Source organism: Macaca thibetana, chromosome 5 (assembly GCF_024542745.1).
Source record: "Macaca thibetana thibetana isolate TM-01 chromosome 5, ASM2454274v1, whole genome shotgun sequence".
Taxonomy (NCBI): domain Eukaryota; kingdom Metazoa; phylum Chordata; class Mammalia; order Primates; family Cercopithecidae; genus Macaca; species Macaca thibetana.
In genome coordinates, this window is record NC_065582.1 from 100,725,703 (window position 1) to 100,747,947 (window position 22,245).

The 22,245-nt window shown below is 43.6% G+C and overlaps 2 protein-coding genes and 2 non-coding genes across 5 annotated transcripts in view; 2 read left to right on the forward strand and 2 right to left on the reverse strand.

Moving 5' to 3' along the window:
• The window catches only part of ABCG2 (ATP binding cassette subfamily G member 2 (Junior blood group)), a 140,334-nt gene that overhangs the window by 14,106 nt on the left and 103,983 nt on the right, over positions 1 to 22,245 (forward strand). The window lies entirely within an intron of this gene.
• Positions 433 to 829, reverse strand: LOC126954714 (cystatin-B-like). Its single transcript, XM_050790516.1, has one exon. It carries the CDS (start codon positions 793 to 795, stop codon positions 499 to 501), a length of 297 nt encoding a protein of 98 aa, XP_050646473.1. The 5' UTR covers positions 796 to 829; the 3' UTR covers positions 433 to 498.
• LOC126955876 (U6atac minor spliceosomal RNA) lies at positions 14,292 to 14,417 on the forward strand. The gene has a single exon (XR_007726162.1). It is a non-coding gene; the product is annotated as a U6atac minor spliceosomal RNA (small nuclear RNA).
• Positions 19,120 to 19,226, reverse strand: LOC126955789 (U6 spliceosomal RNA). The gene has a single exon (XR_007726087.1). It is a non-coding gene; the product is annotated as a U6 spliceosomal RNA (small nuclear RNA).

A 22,245-nucleotide genomic window follows, 5' to 3' on the forward strand; every position in this document is an offset into this window, starting at 1 on the left:
TGCAATTTTAAACACAGTAATTGGAGTAGGCCTTGTTAAGAGGTTGACATTTGAGCAAGTATTTGAAGAAAGACTGAGAGGGAATGAAGAGACCATCTGGGAGGAAAGTATTTCAGGTAGAGGGAACGGAGGCAGGAACATGTCTAGCGTTCTAGAGAAACACCTGGGAAACCAGTGTGGATAGCAGAAACATTCCACCTGGGTTCTCACACTCATGTGTTCCTTTTTTTTTTTTTTTTTTTTTAAGGATTTTAAAAATATATCTATTTTGAAAATATTTTGAAAGTAATTAAGATCACTGATTGGGAAGGAAAGAAATCAACACAATGAAATTTAGGAAGAGAAATGCAAGAGCAGCTGCTGAATCCCGCCCCTCCCACTCCGAGGGAACAGCCCAAAGATGAAGCTTATTTTAGGATCACAAGTGCATGCTCTGGTCCATGGAGGATCACTTTAATTATCAGTCTTCTGGCTGAAGGGTCCTGTCCGAAGTCAGGATCAGAAATAGCTCAGCTCGTCGTACTTGGCTTTGTTGGTCTGGTAGTTAGACAAGGTCAAGGGCTTGTTTTCGTGAGGGAGAGATTTGAACACTCGCAGGTGTACGAAGTCCTCGTCGCCAACATGCACCTTGATGAAGTAGTTTGTTCCCGCCACCACTTGGCTCTTGAACGACACGGCCTTAAATACAGGGAACTTCTTGTTTTCTTTCTCTTCAAGCTGGGACCTCACCTGGTCGGCGATGTCCTGGGTCTTGGCGGTGGCCGGCCGCACGGCGGAGGGCGCTCCGCACATCATCTTGGCGGCGACGGAGGGAACTTGGCGAGGGGACTCGGCCTTTTTTTAACTTTTAGAAACGTAGTCTTACTCTGTCACTCAGTCTGGAGTGCAGTGGTGTGATCATAGCTCACTGCAGCCTCAAACACCTGGGCTTACGCAATCCTTCCACCTCAATCTCCTAAGTAGTTGGGACTACCGGAAGGTGCTACTGTGCACTGCTAATATTGTATTTTTAGAGCCTGAGTCTATGCTGCCCAGGGTGGTCTTGAACTCCTGGCTTCAAGAGACCCTGCTGCCTCAGCTTCCCAGAGTGCTAGGATTACAGGCGTGAGCCACCATGCTTAGTCCCATGCATACATGCATTCTTTTTTTTTTTTTTTTTTTTTTGAGACGGAGTCTTGCTCTGTTGCCCAGGCTGGAGTGCAGTGGCGCAATCTCGGCTCACTGCAAGCTCCGCCTCCCGGGTTCACGCCATTCTCCTGCCTCAGCCTCCCGAGTAGCTGGGACTACAGGCGCCCGCCACTGCGCCCGGCTAATTTTTTCTATTTTTAGTAGAGACGGTTTTTTTTTTTTTTTTTTTTTTTAAGGCAGGGTCTCACTCTGTTGCCCAGGCTGGAGTGCTGTGGTGTGATCTTGGCTCACTGCAACCTCCACCTACCGGGTTCAAGCAATTCTCTCACCTCAGCCTCCCACGTAGCTGGGACTATAGGCACGCACCACCACACCCGGCTAATTTTTGTATTTTTAGTAGAGATTGGGTTTCACCATGTTGGCCAGGCTGGTCTTGAACTCCTGACCTCAAGTGATCTGCCCGCCTCGGCCTCACAAAGTGCTGAGATTACAGCCATGAGCCACCACGCCTGGCCTCTGTGCAATCTTGTTATGTGCAAATATTGACTGCTGGTTTAAGGTATCTTCCCCTTCCTATAGGACAACATTCCAACTTTGCAGGGTATCCCCGCTCACACTACAATTGAGCCTTAGGCCAATTCACTGTTCTATCAAGCCAGCTGCTCTGTAAGATCTAGGTATATACTGAATTTTGAGAATATGAGACCTCTTTTACCATAATATATGCCCGTGATCACAGACAATATTATACGCAATATTAAAGCAACAGATAAGGCATTCTGTAACTTCATAATAGTAGTATTAGTAGAAGCTCTGCAGGCAGGGAATAAAATGTAAAATTTAAAAATTCTTTTTTTTTTTTTTGAGACGGAGTCTTGCACTGCCTGTCACCCAGGCTAGAGTGCAGTGGCATGATCTTGGCTCACTGTAACCTCCGCCTCCCGGGTTCAAGTGATGCTCCTGCCTCAGCCTCCCGAGTAGCTGGGATTACATGTGACCACCGCCACGTCCAGCTAATCTTTGTATTTTTAGTAGAGAGGGGAGTTTCACCATGTTGGCCAGGCTGATCTTGAACTCCTGACCTCAGGTGATCCGCCCTCCTCGGCCTCCCAAAGTGCTGGAATTACAGGTGTGAACCACGGCGCTCGGCCACAGTGCAAAATTTTATCCAGAACACGTAGCTATTCCTGAGAAGATAAAGGGCTGTTCCTTTTATGTTGGGAAGAGTTCACACAATCAGCTACTACTAGGTGGCCATCTGGTCACCCCGGACAATAGTGCCTTATCAGCGGCTTAGTATTGACTTCAGCTTTTGGTCAACGGGACATTCAGCAGTAGGTATAGTCAGAGCAGCCTTGGTGAGGGAAAACCATGTTATTAGCTCACACGTAACTTCCTTCCATGCTGGCACAGTTTGTACACGGAGCCACTGAACAAGCACTGGGATACCTGGAGAAAGAGGCTTACTGACATTCACAAAATAGGTCATCTTGATCATCTGATTTTTGAGAACCTCCACCATCGTGATACAATCTACTGGATATATACGCGGCACACAAATATTCCCACCCTCTGTGTCCATTCCAAAAGGTCCATGCATAGTCCACCTAATCACCAATTTTTCAATTAGTTTTTTTCAAGTCTCCAGCCAGCCAGCCAATCCACTAGCCATGGCTCATAAGTCATCACAGATCTTTGTGCCTTAAGCCATGAAGTAAACAACCAGATATATCACTCAAGGTTCTATCCACAGGAAGGATTTCCCTTCAGCACAATCTTTAACAGTCACGCCTAAGTGGGTTTAACAGTCACGCCGAAGTATAGTCGTCCCCTTCTTGTCAGTGTCAGCATCATTTTCAGATCCATAATGCGCAAACTAGCCCCCATAACAAAGAAATACCCTGCCCAAAATGTCAGTAGGGCCACGGTTGAGAGAAACACTGGCTTGAAGGAAGATTCATGGTATTCTTCGGTAGATGGAGGAGCTTTCAGTCTCTGAACTGACACAGGTCTGGGAATTAGGTACAATGCACGGTTTGGCAACTCAAGTTAGGGTTCTGCCTAACGGACCTAGATTTTTTCTGTCTAGATGTTCAGCAGCATCTTAGGAAGCAGTGAATTAATGATTTTTCAGGACCCCATCATCCATTAGCCCTTGCCAGAGGGCTCAGCAGATCAAAGCAGTTTGATTACTATTCCATCTCTGTGGTTTACTGTGGTAGTGGCACCATGTTGTCCCTAACAGTGAAGCTACTACCTGGCCTTTGACATGCCAGGACCCCATTATTCCCACTGAAATGAAAGCACACATTTTCACTGCAGCCTCATCCAGCAACACCTCTGACCTATAGTGCTCCTTGAGGATGCTAGTCTCTGGCTCACTAGTGCATTTCCTCATGTCTTAGTGAAAGGAGAGTTTTTTTTGTTTTTTTTTGTTTTTTGTTTTTTTTTGAGACAGAGTCTCGCTCTGTCCCCCGGCTGGAGTGCAGTGGCGCGATCTCGGCTCACTGCAAGCTCCGCCTCCCGGGTTCCTGCCATTCTCCTGCCTCAGCCTCCCAAGTAGCTGGGACTACAGGCACCCGCCACCGCGCCCGGCTAATTTTTTTGTATTTTTTGTAGAGACGGGGTTTCACCGTGCTCTCGATCTCCTGACCTTGTGATCCGCCCGCCTCGGCCTCCCAAAGTGCTGGGATTACAGGCGTGAGCCACCGCGCCCGGCCCGAAAGGAGAGTTTTTTTAATCTTCCCAGAAGAGTCAAGTTAGTAAATGGCTGAGAAGATTGATCATAATGGACCCAGTTCTATTTCCCTGAATTTTCTAACCCATTGTCTGTAATATGTTAGGGAATTTTTGGCATTTCAATCTCATTAACTCCAGACTATCATTGAGTCCAGGCTTTCATTGGCTAACCTTTTCAGACTGTTAGAACCATCCTCGGTACTCCAGCCAACATTCTATATTCTAAATCCTGGGGGAGTACACCCAGGTCAATTAATTTGGCTTGAATATTATACTTTATCCCCATTGGTCCAACACCCTTATAATTTATACTCTCAGCTCTTCCCCAGTCCTCTTCTGATATATGGCAAAATCATGCAATTCTCTCTCTTTTTTTTTCCAAATTGTTTTTTAAGACTGTCTCACTCTGTCACCCAGGCTGGAGTGCAGTGACATAATCATGGCTCACTGAAACCTCAATGTCCTGGGCTCAAGTGATCCTCCTGCCTCAGCCTCCCATATAGCTGGGACTACAGGTGTGCACCACTGTGCATGGCTAATAATTTTTTTAATTTTTGTAGACCAGGCATTGTGGCTCTCGCCTGTAATCCCAACACTTTGGGAGGCCAAGGCAGGAGAATCACTTGAGCCCAGGAGTTGAGACCAACCTAGGCAACATAGCAAGACCTAATCTCTACAAAACAAATGAACTAACTAACAAAAACAGATTTGAGTGTGGTGGGATGTACCTCTGGTCCCAGCTACTTGGAAGGCTGAGATGGGAGAATCGTTACAAAAATTTTTTTTCTGTAGAGGTGGGACCTTTGTTGCCCAGGCTGGTCTTGAACTCCTGGGCTCAAGTGATCCTCCTGCCTCAGCCTCCCAAAGTGCTGAGATTACAGGCATGAGCCACCACACCTGGCCCAACTCTCTTAGTATATAGATTCTCTCTCCTCCTAGAGGAGACCTGTACTCTCTCTGGCATATTGTTCCAGTTATCTACCGCTACCTAACAAACCACTGTAAAACTAAAAGGCTTAAAACAATTTGTCGTATGTCTCATCGTTCCGATTGGAGTGGATTTGAGAGAGAATGGGGGAGGGACTGGAGAAGTGAGTATCTTTTGAAGAGTTTTGTTGTAAAAGAGCACAAAACAATAGGGCAGTAGTTGGAAGAAGATGTGGAATCAAGAGGAATATTTTTAAGGATAGGGGAAATAAATAACAGTGGGCCTGTGGTGGTAATCCCAGCACTTTGGGAAGCTGAAGCGGGTAGACTGCTTGAGCCCAAGAGTTTGAGACCAGCCTGGGCAACACAGCAAGACCTTGTCTCTACAAAAAATACAGAAATTAGCCAGGCATGGTGGTGTGCACCTGTAGTCCCAGCTACTCAGGAGGCTGAGGTGGGAGGACAACTTGTGCCCAGGAGTTCAAGGCTTCAGTGAGCTATGATCAAAACATTGCACTCTAACCTGGGCGACAGAATGAGACTCTATTCTCCCCCCCAAAAAATTAATAAAGGATGCTAGGTGTGGTGGCTCACGCCTGTAATACCAGCACATTGGGAGGCTGAGGCAGGTGGATCACAAGGTCAGGAGATCAAGACCATCCTTGCCAACATGGTGAAACCCCGTCTCTACTAAAATACAAAAAATGAGCTGGGCGTGGTGGCATGTGCCTATAGTTCCAGCTACTTGGGAGGCTGAGGCAGGGGAATCACTTGAACCCCGGAGGTGGAGGTTGCAGTGAGCCAAGATCGCACCACTGCACTCCATCCAGCCTGGCGACAGAGCAAGACTCCATCTCAAAAACAAACAAACGAAAAAGAAATATAGCATATTTATACTGTGGGGAAATACATCAGTGGAGAGGAATATATATATATATATATATATGCATGCAATGATATAGAAGAGAAAGGGGAAAAGTGCTGTTATTGAGTTAGGAAAAAGGGGATGGGACTTCATGCAAAGTAGAGACATTGCCTTAGGCCTTAGTAACATGGACAGTTCCTCTAGGGTAGGGTAATAGGAGAGAAGGCAGAGGATGCCAGTGGGTGGGCAGATACGGTGAACAGAATCTGAAGTTCTCTTTTGCTTACTTCAATTTTCTCAGTCAAGTAGGACATAAGGTTATCATCTGAGAATGACTATGGGAGGGGAAAGATGAAAATGTGACAGGGTTGAAATAGGAAATAGAAGAGTGAATGGGCTAGGGAAGTACAGTATGAGTTATCAGGCATTATTGAGGGTCCTGGCATTGAGATTCTTGATCATGAATTTAAAATCAGATAATTACAGGTCTTGGTGGTTCAGGCCAGTAATCCCAACAGTTTGAAAGACTAAAGCGGGAAGATTGCTTGAGCCCAGGAGTTTGAGACCAGCCTGGGCAATACAGTGAGACCCCATCCCTACAAAGAATTTTTAAAAATTAACTGGGTGTGGTGGCATTCATCGGTAGTCCCAGCTACTCAGGAGGCTGTGGTGGGAGGGTCATTTGGGCCCTGGAGTTCAAAGACTGAAGTGGGCTGAGATCTTGCTACTGTACTGTCCAGCCTGGGTCACAGGGCGAAACCCTGTCTCAAAAAAACTAAAAATTCAAACATAAGATCAAATAATTTATTATTATTACGTGTTTTTCTCCACCCACGTTCAACTGCAGGGGTACAGGCACAGAGCGGGGGTGGGGACAGGAATTTAATGAGGGTTTGTGGTTTGCCAAGCAAGTGACAAAGCAAAAGGGGAGCAGAGGAGCTGAGGGCGTTTGCAAGGATATAATTATAATGATCATGGAATTTCGGCAGGTATGGTGACTAAAGAAAGCAGTGAGGGGTGAGGCACAGTGAAATACTGGCATAATTAATGGATTGTAGGCCCTGGTGGAGGAAGGTCAAAGGTTTGCCGGAGTTGGGTTACCAGAGGGGTTTAGGTGGAAAGACAGACTATGCTTACAAATTCTATGGCATGACCTACAAGTACATAGCTAAGGGAGGGTGGAGAACAAGATCACTGGAGGAGAGAAGTTCAAAGTAGTCAGAGGCCAGAGTGCTGGGGAGATTGTTTTCGGAGATACAGAATTCACCAAGAATTAAGACAGAATTAGTGTCACAGAGAGTGACAGTACCAGGAACTACAATTACTGATACATTCAGGAGGTGGTTCTGAAATCTGAAGATGGCAGCAACCATGCAGAGGTAGTCAGTGTTAAAGTGTAATGACATGAAATTCAAAGCTGAGATCTTCTGGGGAAAGTTATTAGATGATCCACTTTGGGATGGTCGTATTTTTTGGTAGTTTCTCACCTCAGAATAAGCAATATCAGAATGTGAAATTTTAACCACAAGAGGGCGCTGGAGTCCAGAAAATTATTCCTTTTGGTTTTCGCCTAAAGCTAGGGCAATCATACCTTTGAGAGAGGAAGAGGACACTACTAATAATTATTTGGGGGCAATATGTGTAAATTGGGACATAGGCTCATACTTTCTCCTACACTATATAAGCATGGGCAATTTAAGAATGAACGAGCTGTGCACCAAAAGCTCTAATTCTCATAAATCACTCGAAATGCTTTTGACTTGCAATCAGGTAAGAGAAAAATGGCCAAACTTGATTTTATCTGGAAGAGAGGATTGAGAAAGACTTTCCCCTCTGGCCCACATCTCTAGTTATATTTATTGCTTATCCCATTTTTCCCTTCAGTGCAGTACCAGTTTGACTGTATTTTCAAGTTAAGAGAATTACTGTTTTCCCTAAAGTATCTCAGTCATTTGAAAGTAAAGAGTTCGCGGCTGGGCACATTGGCTCACGCCTGTAATCCCAGCACTTTAGGAGGCCAAGACGGACAGATCACGTGATCAGGAGATCGAGCCCATCCTAGCTAACACGGTGAAACCCCGTCTCTACTTAAAATACAAAAAAATTACCCAGGCGTGGTGGTGTACTCCTGTAGTCGCACCTACTTGGGTGTCTGAGGCAGAAGAATCGCTTGAACCTAGGAGGCGGAGGTTGCAGTGAGCCGAGATCACACTATTGCACTCCAGCCTGGACAACAGAGTGAGACTCCATCTCAAAAAGAAAATTAAAACGATAACATGATGACGATCATAAAGATGGAAATAACAGACACTGGGGTCTCCAAAAGTGGGGGGGCAGGGGTTGAACAATTACCTATCAGGTACAATGTTCACTATTTGGACACTGGGTACACTAGAAGCTCAGTCCCCACCAGTATGCAATCTACTCATGTAACAAACAAGCACATGCAACCCCAAATCTAAAATACAATAATTTTAAAAATACACAATGAAAATGGCTTTTGTTAAGTCCCGTTTAGCACATTCTCTCCTTAATTAGCCACACTACTCTCTCTTCTTCTTCTTTTATATTTTATTTTATTTATTTTTTTTTTTAGGGACCAGGTCTCTCTGTGTTGCGCAGGCTAGAGTGCAGTGGCCAATCCCTGGTGCAGTCACAGGGCACTACAGCCTGGAGATCCTGGCCCCGAGAAATCTTCTCACCTCATCCTCCTGAGTAGCTGGGAATACAGGGGCAGAACACTGCATCTGCGCCTCTTCTGAACAAATGCAAATAAAATCAACTCTGGCTTCTGTTATTCCTTGAAAAAAAATGTATGTATGGACCAGGTATGGTGGCTTATGCCTGTCCTTCCAGCATTTTGGGAAGAAGCTAGGAGTTCGAGACCTGTGTGGGCAACAAAGCAAGACTGTCTCTATAAAATATTAGCCAGTTATGGTGGCAAGTGCCTATATTCCCAGGTACTCAGGAGGCTGAGTTTGAGGCTGCAGTGAGCTATGATTGTACCACTGCACTCCAGCCTGGGCAACAGAGCAAGATCCCATCTCTAAAAAAAAGTATGTATTTACAGCTTCCAGCACACTTTTAACCATATGGGGCTTATTTCTACCATTCTTTTTGCTTTAGAACAACATCCTTCATCCTCACTGAATGGGATGAATGTAAATAGCACCTCAAGAAAATAAGGAGAAGGTAAGGCTGCTGGGGAGAGCATTTCAAAATAAACTACAAATAGATTTTACAATTTATTTTACTCCCCTTCAACGAACACAAAAATATTGCCTTACTAGCCAGGCACAGTGGTGCCTGCCTGCAGTCCCAGCCACTGGAGGCTGAGGCAGGAAGGTTGCTTGAGCTCAGGAGTTCCAGTCCCACTTAGGCAACATAGAGAGGCACTGTCTTAAACGTATATACGTGTGTGTGTGTGTGTGTAGGATTACTTACATTACTTACACCTTTAACCTAATTGTATCTAATTCAATCAAAACACATTTTATTACCAACTTATATGTGCATTAGGATTCTACACCTGTAGAAATACCCACAAGGTAATAGTCTTATACAGGATGCTTAGGTTGTTTTGTTTTGTTTTATAAGACACATCTTTAAGATGCATTCAGCCGGGCGAGGTGGCGGGCACCTGTATTCCCAGCTACTCGGGAGGCTGAGGCAGGAGAATGGTGTAAACCCGGGAGGCGGAGCTTGCAGTGAGCTGAGATCCGGCCACTGCACTCCAGCCTGGGTGACAGAGCGAGACTCTGTCTCAAAAAAAAAAAAAAAAAAAGAAAAGAAAAAGATGTATTCAAAGAGGGATCTACCACTAGGGTACAAAAGCAAAAAACGTATTCAGTCAAAAATAACTGAGTCAAAAATAACTGGCAACTGGGGAAAATGGTGAATAGCAGAGAGGACTCTGTTTATTAGTTTTATCTTTAGGTTATCTTTGGCAAAGGAAGAGCATAGTATATTGCTACTACCATGTAGCTTGAATCTAAAACTTATCATCACTTATTATTTTACATAACATTGCTACCACCAGCACAACCCCTGCCAATCAAACTGAAAAAAATATTTTCTTTCACTTAAAATGTTTATTTTTTACTTATAGAAAGAGGTATGAACTTTGTTTTTTGTTTTTGTTTTGTGTTTTTTTTTTAGAAACGGAGTCTCACTCTCACCCACGCTGGAGTGCAGTGGCATGACCTCAGCTCACTGCAGCCTCCAGCTCCCAGGTTCAAGCAATTCTTCTGCCTCCTGAGTAGCTGGGATTACAGGTGCTCACCACCACGCCCGGCTAATTTTTGTATTTTAGTAGAGATGAGATTTCCCCATGTTGGCCAGGCTGGTCTTGAACTCCTGACCTCAGGTGGTCTACCTGCCTCAGCCTCTCAAAGTGCTGGGATTACAGGCATGAGCCACCACGCCTGGCCTGGATTTTGTTTTTATTTATTTTGTTTTTTGTTTTTTGTTTGTTTGTTTGTTTGTTTTTGAGATGGAGTCTCACTCTGTCGCCCAGGCTGGAGCGCAGTGGTGCGATCTCTGCTCACTGCAACCTCTGCCTCCCAGGTTCAAGTGATTCTTGTGCCTCAGTCTCCCAAGTAGCTGGAATTGCAGGTGCGTGCCACGACACTCGGCTAATTTTTGTATTTTTGGTAGAGACAGGGTTTCGCCATGTTGGCCAGTCTGGTATTGAACTGACCTCAAGTGATCCGACTGCCTCAGCCTCCCAAAGTGCTGAGATTATAGGCTTAAGCCACTGCACCCGGCCAAGGTATGAACTGTTTTGTTTTGTTCTTTTGAGACAGTCTCACTCTGTCACCCAGGCTGGAGTGCAGAGGTATGATCTCGCCTCACTGTAATCTCCGCCTCCCAGGTTAAGACCAATTTTGTCAGTTCAATTTCAAATGTTATAATTAAATAAGTAATTTAGGCTTTTGATTTAAAGTTGCAATACTACAAGTTTGACGTACTTAAAATAAGTAAGGTTGGCCATGTTTATGATTTCAATCTATTTGCTTTGTCTGGGTTGCTTGAGCACTTGGGAAAGTTTAGTTTTTTAAATTAGAAAATGGGAAGTACCTTGTATGCAGAAAAAAGTTAACAGAGCAGATCTGTTTGAGGCTGCTGTCCTTAGAAAGGCCTGCTTTTGAGTTTGATTCTTAGGGAGCATCTGGAAGTTGCTTCACAGCGTCCCTAGTTATCAGTTAACTGATAAGGATGGATCACACACTTGCTTTCTTTCCTTCTGAGACTCTGAAATTTCGGTTTCAGAGTGTATCTACATGACCAGCCCTCCTAAAAACCTTGGGCCCTAAGTCTCTAGTGGAGTTCCCCGGGCCAAAGTATTGCACACATGTTGCATTTTCATTGCTGGGGGAAGTGTGTGCTCTGTGTGACCCTTCATGGGAAGGAGAGAGCTTGAGGAAGCTTGCCCATAGATTTCTCCAGACTCTCTCTATAGCTTTCCCTGAGTGGTGGCTCACGCCTGTAATCCCAGCACTTTGAGAGGCTGAGGCAGGTAGATCACCTGAGGTCAGGAGTTCGAGACCAGCCTGGTCAACATGGTGAAATCCCATCTCTATCATCCAGCTGTGTATCCTTGCAACGTTGTTATAATAGTAATAAATCTTAGCTGTGAGTAGAATGGTTATATATACTGAATTATGTAAATTGTTTCAGTGAATCTCTGAACATGGAGGTGGTCTAGGGCAATCCCAATGACACTCTAAGGAACTGGATGTTTTAAACTTCCAAGTACAGTTTAAAGTATTTGGAAATGTTTAATGAACTAAGATTATAAATTAGACCAAACCATTATTGAGAGATACCTTGGAAGTGAATACTGAAATTTGCTACACTTACTGATAGAGCAATCATATTTGTACACTGAATTTACAGCCCTAAGAAAAAGTAGTCTTCAATTTACAACTTTAATTATCAAATATTAATTTCTAAAATCCACATAAACATTTGAATAGACTTTTCAGCCAACAAAAATATCCCTCATTGTGCCCTGACAGAGATGTTGAAAAAAAACAAAATGAGGTTGGGTGCAGTGGCTATGCCTGTAATTCCAGCACTCTGGGAGGCTCAGGTGGGAGGATTGTTTGAGCTTAGAAGTTCGAGACTAGCCCACATAACATAGTGAGACCTCGTCTCTACTAAAAGTAAAAAAATTAGCCAGGTATACCAGGGCATGCCTATATTCTCCACTAGGGAGGCTGAGGCAGGAGGACTGCTTGAATCCAGGAGTGCAAGGCTGCAGTGAGCTGAGATTATGCCACTGCACTCGAGCTCTGGGTGACACAGCAAGACACTGTCTCAAGAGAAGACAAAGAAAAACATCCCTCGAGGAGATCAAAAAAGCTCAAAATTAATATATCTCATCACCCAATAGCAGATTTCTTGTCCTTGCACAGAAAGACTTTTTTTCCAGTTGTCCACAGTTTCATGTCACTAAGATTTCAGTTAAAAAGAAGGAGACTAGGATGTAGACCTGTGTATGCCACTTCATAGGAAACCATATTATACCACTTTACAGATTCTGCCTTTGATGATAATGTTAAAATGTGATTTTAAAAAAATCAGTAAGTAGGAAGTCCAATTGAACTCATGTGATAGCTGGTAACTCTGTAGTGTTAAAAGCCCAGAAAAAGTTAATAAAAGCTCATCTTTCTAGTCCTTTAATATTCTTTTTTTTTTTTTTTTTTTGAGACGGAGTCTCGCTCTGTCACCCAGGCTGGAGTGCAGTGGCCGGATCTCAGCTCACTGCAAGCTCCGCCTCCCGGGTTCACGCCATTCTCCCGCCTCAGCCTCCCAAGTAGCTGAGACTACAGGCGCCCGCCACCACGCCCGGCTAGTTTTTTGTATTTTTAGTAGAGACGGGGTTTCACCATGTTAGCCAGGATAGTCTCGATCTCCTGACCTCGTGATCCACCCGCCTCGGCCTCCCAAAGTGCTGGGATTACAGGCTTGAACCACCGCGCCCGGCCCTCCTTTAATATTCTTTAATGTTTTAGAGATTTCTCCATTGGATTATGAAGAGTGTGGCAGGGGTCTCAAGTAAAGCAGTAAATACTTGTTATGCATAAAGTAAATACTTGTTATGCATAAAAATGCACTGCTTTGGGACTGGGCGCAGTGACTCACACGTGTAATCCCAGCACTTTGGGAGGCCAAAGTGGGTGGATCACCTGAGGTCAGGAGTTGGAGACCAGCCTGGCCAACATGGCGAAACCCCGTCTCTACTGAAAATATACAAATTAGCTGCGTGTGGTGGTGCATGCCTGTAGTTACAGCTACTTGGGAGGCTGAGGCAGGAGAATCACCTGAGCCCAGGAGGCAGAGGTTGCGGTGAGTTGAAACTGTGTCACTGCACTCCAGTCTGGGTGACAGAGTGTGACTCTGTCTCAAACAACAACAACAAAACACTGCTTTGTGAACTGCAGTTTAATGAGAAAACAGGGACTTTCTCCTATACCTACCATTGTACCTGGCACTCAGTAAATCCAGTATATATTTGTTCAATGAATGGAAGAGATCATGATGTATAATAGTTGTGAGAATAAGATGTAAACATTTCTAAAATGAAATGGTTTTGGAGATAGGAAAGAGTCATTAAATGATAAGCTGCTAAATGAATAGAAGTGAGAATGTTACCAAAACACCAGGGGTTTGGTCTAGGGTCCTGCTGCTCACCACACAGAAAGCCAATCACTGAGACAAGTATTGCTAAGGAAGAAGGCTTTAATTGGGTGCTGCAGCTGAGGAGATACAGGCTCAGTCTCAAATCCTTCTCCCTGACCAGTTAAAATTAGGGGTTTATATAGCAGAGAAGAAATGCAACAATGTGTAGGAAAATAGGAACTGGGGAGGCCTAAGGAAGCAATCCTGATGAATAAGGGGTCTGGTGTCTCATTGTCTGGATGTGACGGTCTGGTGAGTTTCAGTTCTTTGATACTTTTTGAGAGGCCTGGGGGTTCTTTCCTGAGGAAAGAACTCAGATAAAACAAATATAAGTCTTTTTTTTTTTTTTTTTTTTTTTTTTTTTTTTTTTTGAGACGGAGACTCGCTCTGTCGCCCAGGCTGGAGTGCAGTGGCCGGATCTCAGCTCACTGCAAGCTCTGCCTCCCGGGTTCACGCCATTCTCCTGCCTCAGCCTCCCGAGTAGCTGGGACTACAGGCGCCCACCACCGCGCCCGGCTAGTTTTTTGTATTTTTTAGTAGAGACGGCGTTTCACCGTGTTAGCCAGGATGGTCTCGATCTCCTGACCTCGTGATCCGCCCGTCTCGGCCTCCCAAACAAATATAAGTCTTAAACTTTAAGACCAGCAGGGTCAATTTCTATGTTTATACAAAAAAACCTGTCTATAGGATTATTGGGTTCATTGTTTCAAGAATAAATATTAAGAGCTCAAAGGAAGATGAGACCACTGTGGGCTAGAGTGGTAGTGAAGCAAGGCTTCATGGAGAAGGTGGGCCTGGATCTAGGTATGAAAATTAATACATTGGTTTTAAAAATATGACAACGGGGAACAGCACAAGTAGCAAGAGTGTGAACAAAAGATGGAAGTGAGAAAATAAGAGGCATGATTGTGAGATGCCTAAGTGTCTTAGAAAAGAAGAGTGGGGAGTGCTGTATGAAAGGAGAGAAGGTTAACACTTCTCTTGACAAGGATGGAAGAGACCCTCGGGCCTGACAACAAGCTTACAGTTAAGGCATTGCCACCCACTTCATGGCATCCAACTATCATTTTTATTATTTTGTTGTAATGAAACAACTACAAAAAAATTAAAAAAAAAAAAAAAGGAGAAGAGTGGAGAAAGGCTGTGTAGCGTCAGGATGTGGTGGCCGTGCTTCCAAGGGTCAGGAGTTTGGACTTGATTCATTTATTTTTTTTAAGACAGGGGCTTGCTCTTTTGCCCAGGCTGGTGCTGAACTCCTGGCTTCAAGCAAAGCTCTCACCTTGGCCTCCCAAAATGCTGGGATTACAGGTCACCGCACCTGGCCAGGACTTGATTCTTTCAGTTGGGAGAAGAACTAGCAGATTTTCAACAGGCAACAATATGAAGAAAGAGTTTGATCGTTCTGGAATAAAGATTATACTGGAGACAGGGTACAGGACAGTTTAGGTTGGTTTAGAGAACAAAGTATTGTGGGCAGAGACTAGCTTGGAAGACAGCCCAGATATAAAATGATAAAGGGTGGCTGGGTGCGGTGGCTCACTCCTGTAATTCCAGCACTTTGGGAGGCTGAGGCGGGTGGATCATGAGGTCAAGAGATCGACACCATCCTGGCCAACATGGAGAAACCCCATCTCTACTTAAAATACAAAATTAGCCAGGCATGGTGGTGTGCACCTGTAGTCCCAGCTACTCGGGAAGCTGAGGCAGGAGAACGGCGTGAATCCAGGAGGCAGAGGTTGCAGTGAGCCAAGATTGTGCCACTGCACTCCAGCCTGGGCAACAGAGTGAGACTCTGTCTCAAAAATAAATAAATAAATAAATAAATAAAATGATAAAGGGCTAAGATAAAGTAAGGTTAGAGGTTATGGAGAGAGACAAATTCCTCAAACATTGTAAAGGAAGGACTGATGGGACATACAAAGGATAAGAGTAACTTTATGAAAGTGGAACAGAATGGTAAGTTTTCAGAATAAAGTGTACATCTATGGGTCATTTATATTATAGTTTTTACTTTTAATGCCAAGTTAGTTGGAGTCTCTGTGTATATGGAAAGGTAGTGTGAAAAGAAAAGTTTAGATCCCTACTTTTTCAGAGAAAACAACTTTCAAAACATAATTGGAACACATATCTTAGGGGTTTAATGCTTATGCATTTTAAGATTAAGATTGTCCTGAGACTTGGAAGAGGAATCTGCTGGTGTGTTTGGAAGACTTTTCAATAATTTTGTAGGGAAAAGCCCAAGTACTAACATCTTTAGTGATTTCACCACACTGTCAAGTTCTCTGCCAGTGGAATTTGAAGGAAATAAAACTACAGGAATTCATCAGAGATTTCCTAGTGTGCCCCTGTTGGTAGACGTGCTTCAGGAAAAGGTGAACAGCTCCTGGCCAAAGAGGAAGCAGCTTTCAGAAAACAAAGCCAAGAATAAGAATTGGCAGTACTCTCAAGACACTGAGCAACATTGTTCAAGACACTCTGGTCTTCCTGTTTTGTGGGATTTGCAAATATATTTTGCACTTAACTGGCAAATATTTTGGCAGCATAGGACTTTAGGTTCAAGTATATTTTTATGCAGCACCCACCTACTCTAATAATGAAATTCAAATATTCCCATCCTAATCCCCACTGTCTCCAAAACAATACAATTAATCCTTCTCCGATGGAGAGAATGACAAATTCCCTTCTGCCAAAAGCAACCACTCTTCTTTTTCCTTTAAAACACTGTCAACTATCTCCCTTTATTTTAAGGCAACAGAACAAACAAAATAAAATGAAGCTTTCTTGCATTACCAAGTAAGGCTAACTGATCTAGGATCTAAAATACACTGAAGATGTGCAAAACTTGTGCATACACTTGGAACTGTTGGCGACTGTGAGTATTTTATGCCTATGCTCTTGGTTATATGGAGCTTGCAGTGAGCTGAGATCCGGCCACTGCACTCCAGCTTGGGCGACAGAGCGAGACTCCGTCTCAAAAAAAAAAAAAAAAAAAAAAAAAAAAGAAAGAATATCTATAGCAAAGTTATTCTCCACGTCCAAATGGCACACTAAATATATATCATCAATATTATATGTTCTGCAGCAGACAACTGCCTGGCTTGAATTCTTTTTGTTTGTTTGTTTGAGATGGAGTCTTGCTCTGTTGCCAGGATGGAGTGCAGTGGCATGATCTCAGCTCGCTGCAACCTGCGCCTCCCAGGTTCAAGCGACTATCCTGCCTCAGCCTCCCGAGTAGCTGGGACTACAGGCGCCTGTCACCATGCCTTTTGTATTTTTAGTAGAGACGGGGTTTCACCATGTTGGCCGGGATATTCTCGATCTCTTGACCTTGTGATCCGCCCGCCTCGGCCTCCCAAACTGCTGGGATTACAGGCGTGAGCCACCAAGCCCGGCCAGCTTGAATTCTTTACAGCTGAGGTGTGTAGGTCTTTGCGAAGCAAACAAAATCATTTTCTACTTGAAGAAAAGAACTAGAGAAACAGAAGAGGAAAGAGAAAATTTGCAAAGTGATTAAAAAGGAATAATTGTATGTAGAGAGTTACCTTTTCTTTTCAAGTTTGGAACTGACATACCTTTGGTCCAGCTGTGACTTTAAGTTTTTCTGGTACGAAAGTAGAGAGTAAGTATCTCAGGGTAATCTGTAAAAAAAAAAAAAAATCTTGTGCCACTGGAATAATTTTACTCCGATAATATCAGAAAAATTTAGTTGCCCCTTTGCCTTCTCATGTTTAAGGAAAGTCTTAAACATGAGTTTAAGTTTCTTTTTTTTTTTTTTTGAAACAGAGTTTTGCTCTTGTCACCCAGGCTGGAGTGCAATGGTATGATCTCAGCTCACTGCACCCTCTGCCTCCTGGGTTCAAGCGATTCTCCTGCCTCAGCTTCCCAAGCAGCTGGGATTACAGGTGCCCACCACCACGCCCAACTAATTTTTGTATTTTTAGTAGAGACAGGGTTTCGTCATTTTGGCCAGGCTAGTCTCGAACTAGCAGGTGACCCACCTGCCTCGGCCTCCCAAAGTGCTGGGATTACAGGCATGAGCCACCGCACCTGGCCTAAGATTTTTAGGCAAACCTCTCAAGTTATATTTAAGCTCCAATATTCGAACATTCTAATTAAACCCCTTTGAATAAACAGTTCTACATTTTGTTAACTATGGAAACCAGCCGTGACTGTCAGGTTGTTGGGGCCCTGGATCATTGAATTCAGCTACTAGAATCCACTTGTCATTAACAGTTTACAAAACCAAAAAGAACAGGGGAGTATTCCTTTCTCTGGTCTTTCCCTTGGTTCTTTCATCTTTCGCCTCCTCCTGAATTCCATCCCCTGCTCTCTTCTCACCTCTCCAGTTCCTGAGTAATTTGCAATACAATCTTTTAATTACCCTCAATGTTTTATTGGCTTTAAGTTGGAACCCCATTAAACTGGCATTTTGCTGAACACTAGTTTCATTAAATTAAAGAATAATTTGTGACTTAATAGCAGGCTAAATAAAACATTTTTAATTAATTAATTTACATCTATTTAAATGGAAACCTACCCTATTAGTGCAAAGAATTTGGGTGGAAGGGAAAGAGAAAAGGTAAAGTACAGAGTTCTATGCTAGTAAACTATTGAAACAAATATTTCTAAAAATATAATCTCTCGAATTTATTTTATTATTTATTTACTATTTTTAGAGACAGGGGCCTCGCTGGAGTGCAGTGGTGTAATCAAGGCTCACTGTAACCTCCAACTCCTGGGCTCCAGTGATCCTCCTGCCTCAGCCTCCTGAGTAGCTAGGATTACAGGTGTGTACTACTGAGACAACCAAGTATAAAGGGGGCCCCGGACAACCTCTGACCAGCCTGTACACTGGGAGAATGAGGTGGAAGTTTGAGCCCTTTGCAGTGGGGAGGAGCCTGGACTCTCTCCTGTTCTAGGGTGGTAACCTGTGATTCAATCTGTGAGGCGAGAGACCAGCTAGTAGGACTCTCACTTTGTTTTCAGTCCCTGTTTCCCCTTTTTCCTTTTCACCCAATAAATTCCGTTTTTCTCACCCTTCAAAATGTCTGCAAGCCTAATCTTTACTGGTTGTGTGACAAGGACCCTAAGAAGAAAGTCCTACAACACCACCATGCCCTTTCTCTGGTCTTTCCCTTGGTTCTTTCATCTTTCGCCTCCTCCTGAATTCCATGCCCAGCTAATTTATATGCCCAGCTAATTTATATATATATATATATATAGTTGTAGAGATGGGGTGCTCCTGTGTTGCACTGGTAGGTCTTGAGCTCCTGGCCTCAAGCACTTCCCCTGCCTTGGCCTCCCAAGGTGATGGGATTACAGATGTGAGTCATCACATAAAGCCTAGACTCTCAAATTTTTTGGTGGAAAGTTGACGGGGGACATTATGAGATTTTATCCATTAGTAGCAGATTAGATGGCAGCCCATGGAATACTGCCATTGATAAGGCCCTTTGAGGTAAGCAAAATGATACTTCACCGATATTCATTCTGTGATCTTGGCTTCTAAGACCTCTCTTTAGATTTTGCTGAATTTTAAAATTGCCTGGGGGAGCTTTTAAAAATCCCAAAGCCCAGGCCACACTCATACCAATTAAATCAGAATTTCTTCTGATTCATACTGGAGACTCCAGTATGCAGATAGTTTGAGGACCAGTACTTCTTAATACTTAATGTACATATGAATGACTTGTGGATCTTGACGAACTTGCAGGTTTTGAGTGTAGGCCTATACTGAGGCGCAAGATTCTGCATGTTTTAAAAATGTGTTTTTATTAGATATGGAACACTTCACAAATTTGTGTATTGTCTTTGTGTAGGGGGCATGCTCATCTTCTCTGAATTGTTCCAATTTTAGTGTATGTGCTCTCAAAGCAAGCACAGACACTGCATTTCTAACCAGCTCCCAGGTGAAGCCCACAATGGTCCTCCCTGGTCCTTGAGTAGCTAGGGAGTTAGGAAGTATTCCCTCTATTTCTGTCTCCTAAAAGACATTATAAAGAACTTGTGGCCTGGCGTGGTAGCTCACACCTGTAATCCCAGCACTTTGGGAGGCTGAGGTGGGTGGATCATGAGGTCAGGAGATCGAGACCATCCTGGCTAACACAGTGAAACCCCGTCTCTACTAAAAACACAAAAAATTAGCCGGGCGTGGTGGCGGGCGCCTGTAGTCCCAGCTACTTGGGAGGCTGAGGCAGGAGAATGGCGTGAACCAGGAGGCGGAGCTTGCAGTGAGCCGAGATCATGCCACAGCACCAGCCTGGGTGGCAGAGCGAGACTCCGTCGCAAAAAAAAAAAAAAGAACTTGTACAGCTGCTTCTTTAAATATTTGATATAATTTGCCAGTGACTCTCTCTGGGGCTAGGGACTTTCTGTTTTGGAAGTTTATTAATTATTGATTCAATTTTTAAAATAATCCTGGATCTTTACAGATTGTCTAATTTGTGTGTGTGAATTTTGGCAGATTGCGTCTTTCAAGGAATTGGTCCATTACATCTAGGTTATCAAATTTGTGAGAATAGTTTTGTTACTATCCTTTTAATGTCTATAGGGTCTTTAAGTGATGGCCACTCTTTTTTTAAAGAAACTTTTACTGACACGGCCTTTCTTTATGCAGCTTTCATTTTCTGACCTTTATTGATTTTCTGACCTTTATTGATTTTCTGACCTTTATCAATTTTCTTCTCTTTGAAGAACATCTTTTGGCCAGACATGGTGGCCAATGCCTGTAATCCCAGCGCTTTAGGAGGTTTGAGGTGGGAGGATCACTTGAGGCCAAGAGTTCGAAACCAGGCTGTCCAACATAGTGAGACCATGTCTCCAATTTTTTTTGTTTGTTTGAGACAAAGTCTCACTCTGTTGCCCAGGCTGAAGTGCACAGGCATGATCAGGGCTCACTGCAGACTTGACCTCCCAGGCTCAAGTGATCCTCCCACCTCAGGCCCGCAAGTAGCCAGGACTACCAGTGTGTGCGTCACCACACCTAGCTAATTTTTTTATTTTTAGTAGAGATGGGGTTTTGCCATGTTGCCCAGGCTGGTTTTGAATTCCTGAGCTCAAGTAATCTGCGCACTTCAGCCTCCCAAATTGCTGGGATTACAGGCATGAGCCACCATACTGGGCCTTCTATTTAAAAAATAAAATAAAGTAAAATAACTTTTAAAAAACACTTCTGCAAGACAGATGAACTGACAACAAATTCCCTTGATATTTATTTGTCTGAGAAAGTCTATTTCTTCTTTAAATCTGAAGGAAAATTTCACAGTATACAGAATTCTAACTTGGTGTTATTTTTCTACCAACGTGTTAAATATACTGCATTTTCTTCCTGCTTGCATGGTTTCTAATAAGTCAGATATAATTCTTATCTTTGTTTCTCTATAGTTAAGAATATTTTTCCCCTCTGGCTTCATTGAAGATTTTCTATCTTTGATATTCTGTAGTTTGAATATGATATACCTATGTGTAATTTACTTGGGATTTATTCTTCCTGGTATTCTTTGAGTTTCCTGAATCGGTAGTTTAGTATCTAACATTAATTTGGGAGAAACTCTTAGTTCATAATTGCTTCAAATATTGTTTTTGGCTGGGCGCAGTGGCTCACACCTGTAATTCTAGCACTTCGGGAGGCTGAGGTGGGTGGATCACCTGAGGTCAGGAGTTTGAGACCAGCCTGGCCAACATGGTGAAACCCCGTCTTTACTAAGAATACAAAAATTAGTTGGGCGTGGTGGCAGGAGCGTGTTATCCCAGCTATGAGGGAGGCTGAGGCAGGAGAATCACTTGAATCCAGGAGGCAGAGGTTGCAGTGAACTAAGATTATACCACTGCACTCCAGCCTGGGCAACAGAGTGAGATTCTGTCTCAAAAAAAAAACACACACACACACACACACACACACACACACACACACACACACACACACAGAGTTTTTGTTCCTTTCTCTCTTTCTGTAAGTTATATATTTTTAATCGTCCCTCAGTTCTTGAATATTTTGCTCCCCCTTTTTTGGGTCTTTTTTCTCTCTGCTTTTCAATTTCTACTGAACATCCTCAAGCTCAGAGAATCTTTCCTCAGCTGTGTTTAGTCACCTCATAAGTTCATGAATAGCAATCTTCATAGTGTTTTTAATCTCTAGCATTTTTTTTACTCTTTCTCAGAATTTCCATCTGTCTTATTACATGCCACCTACTTTATCCACTGGAGCTTTCAATTGTTTATTTTTCTTTTTTCTTTTTCTTTTTTAGAGGCATAGTCTCACTTTGTCACCCAGGCTGGAATGCAGTGACATGATCATAGCTCACTGCAGCCTCAAACTCCTGGGCTCAAGTCATCCTCCTGCCTCAGCTTTCTGAGCACCTGGGACTACAGACATGCACCACTGTGTCTGGGTATTTTTTGTAGTTTTTGTAGTGATTGGATCTCGCTGTGTTCTGCAGGGTAGTCTCGAACTCCTAGCTTCAACTGATTTTCCTGCCTGGGCGTCCCAAAGTGCTGGGGTTATAGGTGTAAGCCATCATGCCCAGCTTATTTGTTTATTTTTATTTTTATTTTTGGAGATGGAGTCTCGCTCTGTCACCCAGGCTGAAGTGCAGTGGCACAATCTCGGCTTACTGCATCCTCTGCCTCCTAGGTTCAAGCTATTCTCCTATCGCAGCCTCCTGAGTAGCTGGGATTATAGGCATGCGCCACTATGCCCAGCTAATTTTTCATATTTTTAGTAGATGGAGTTTCACCATGTTGGCCAGGTTGGTCTTGAAGTCCAAACCTCAGGTTATCCACCCACCTTGGCCTCCCAAAGTGCTGGGATTACAGGGATGGGCCACCATGCCCAGCTGGAAACAAATGATTTTTTTTTTTTTTGAGACAGTCTTGCTCTGTCACTCAGGCTGGAGTGCAGT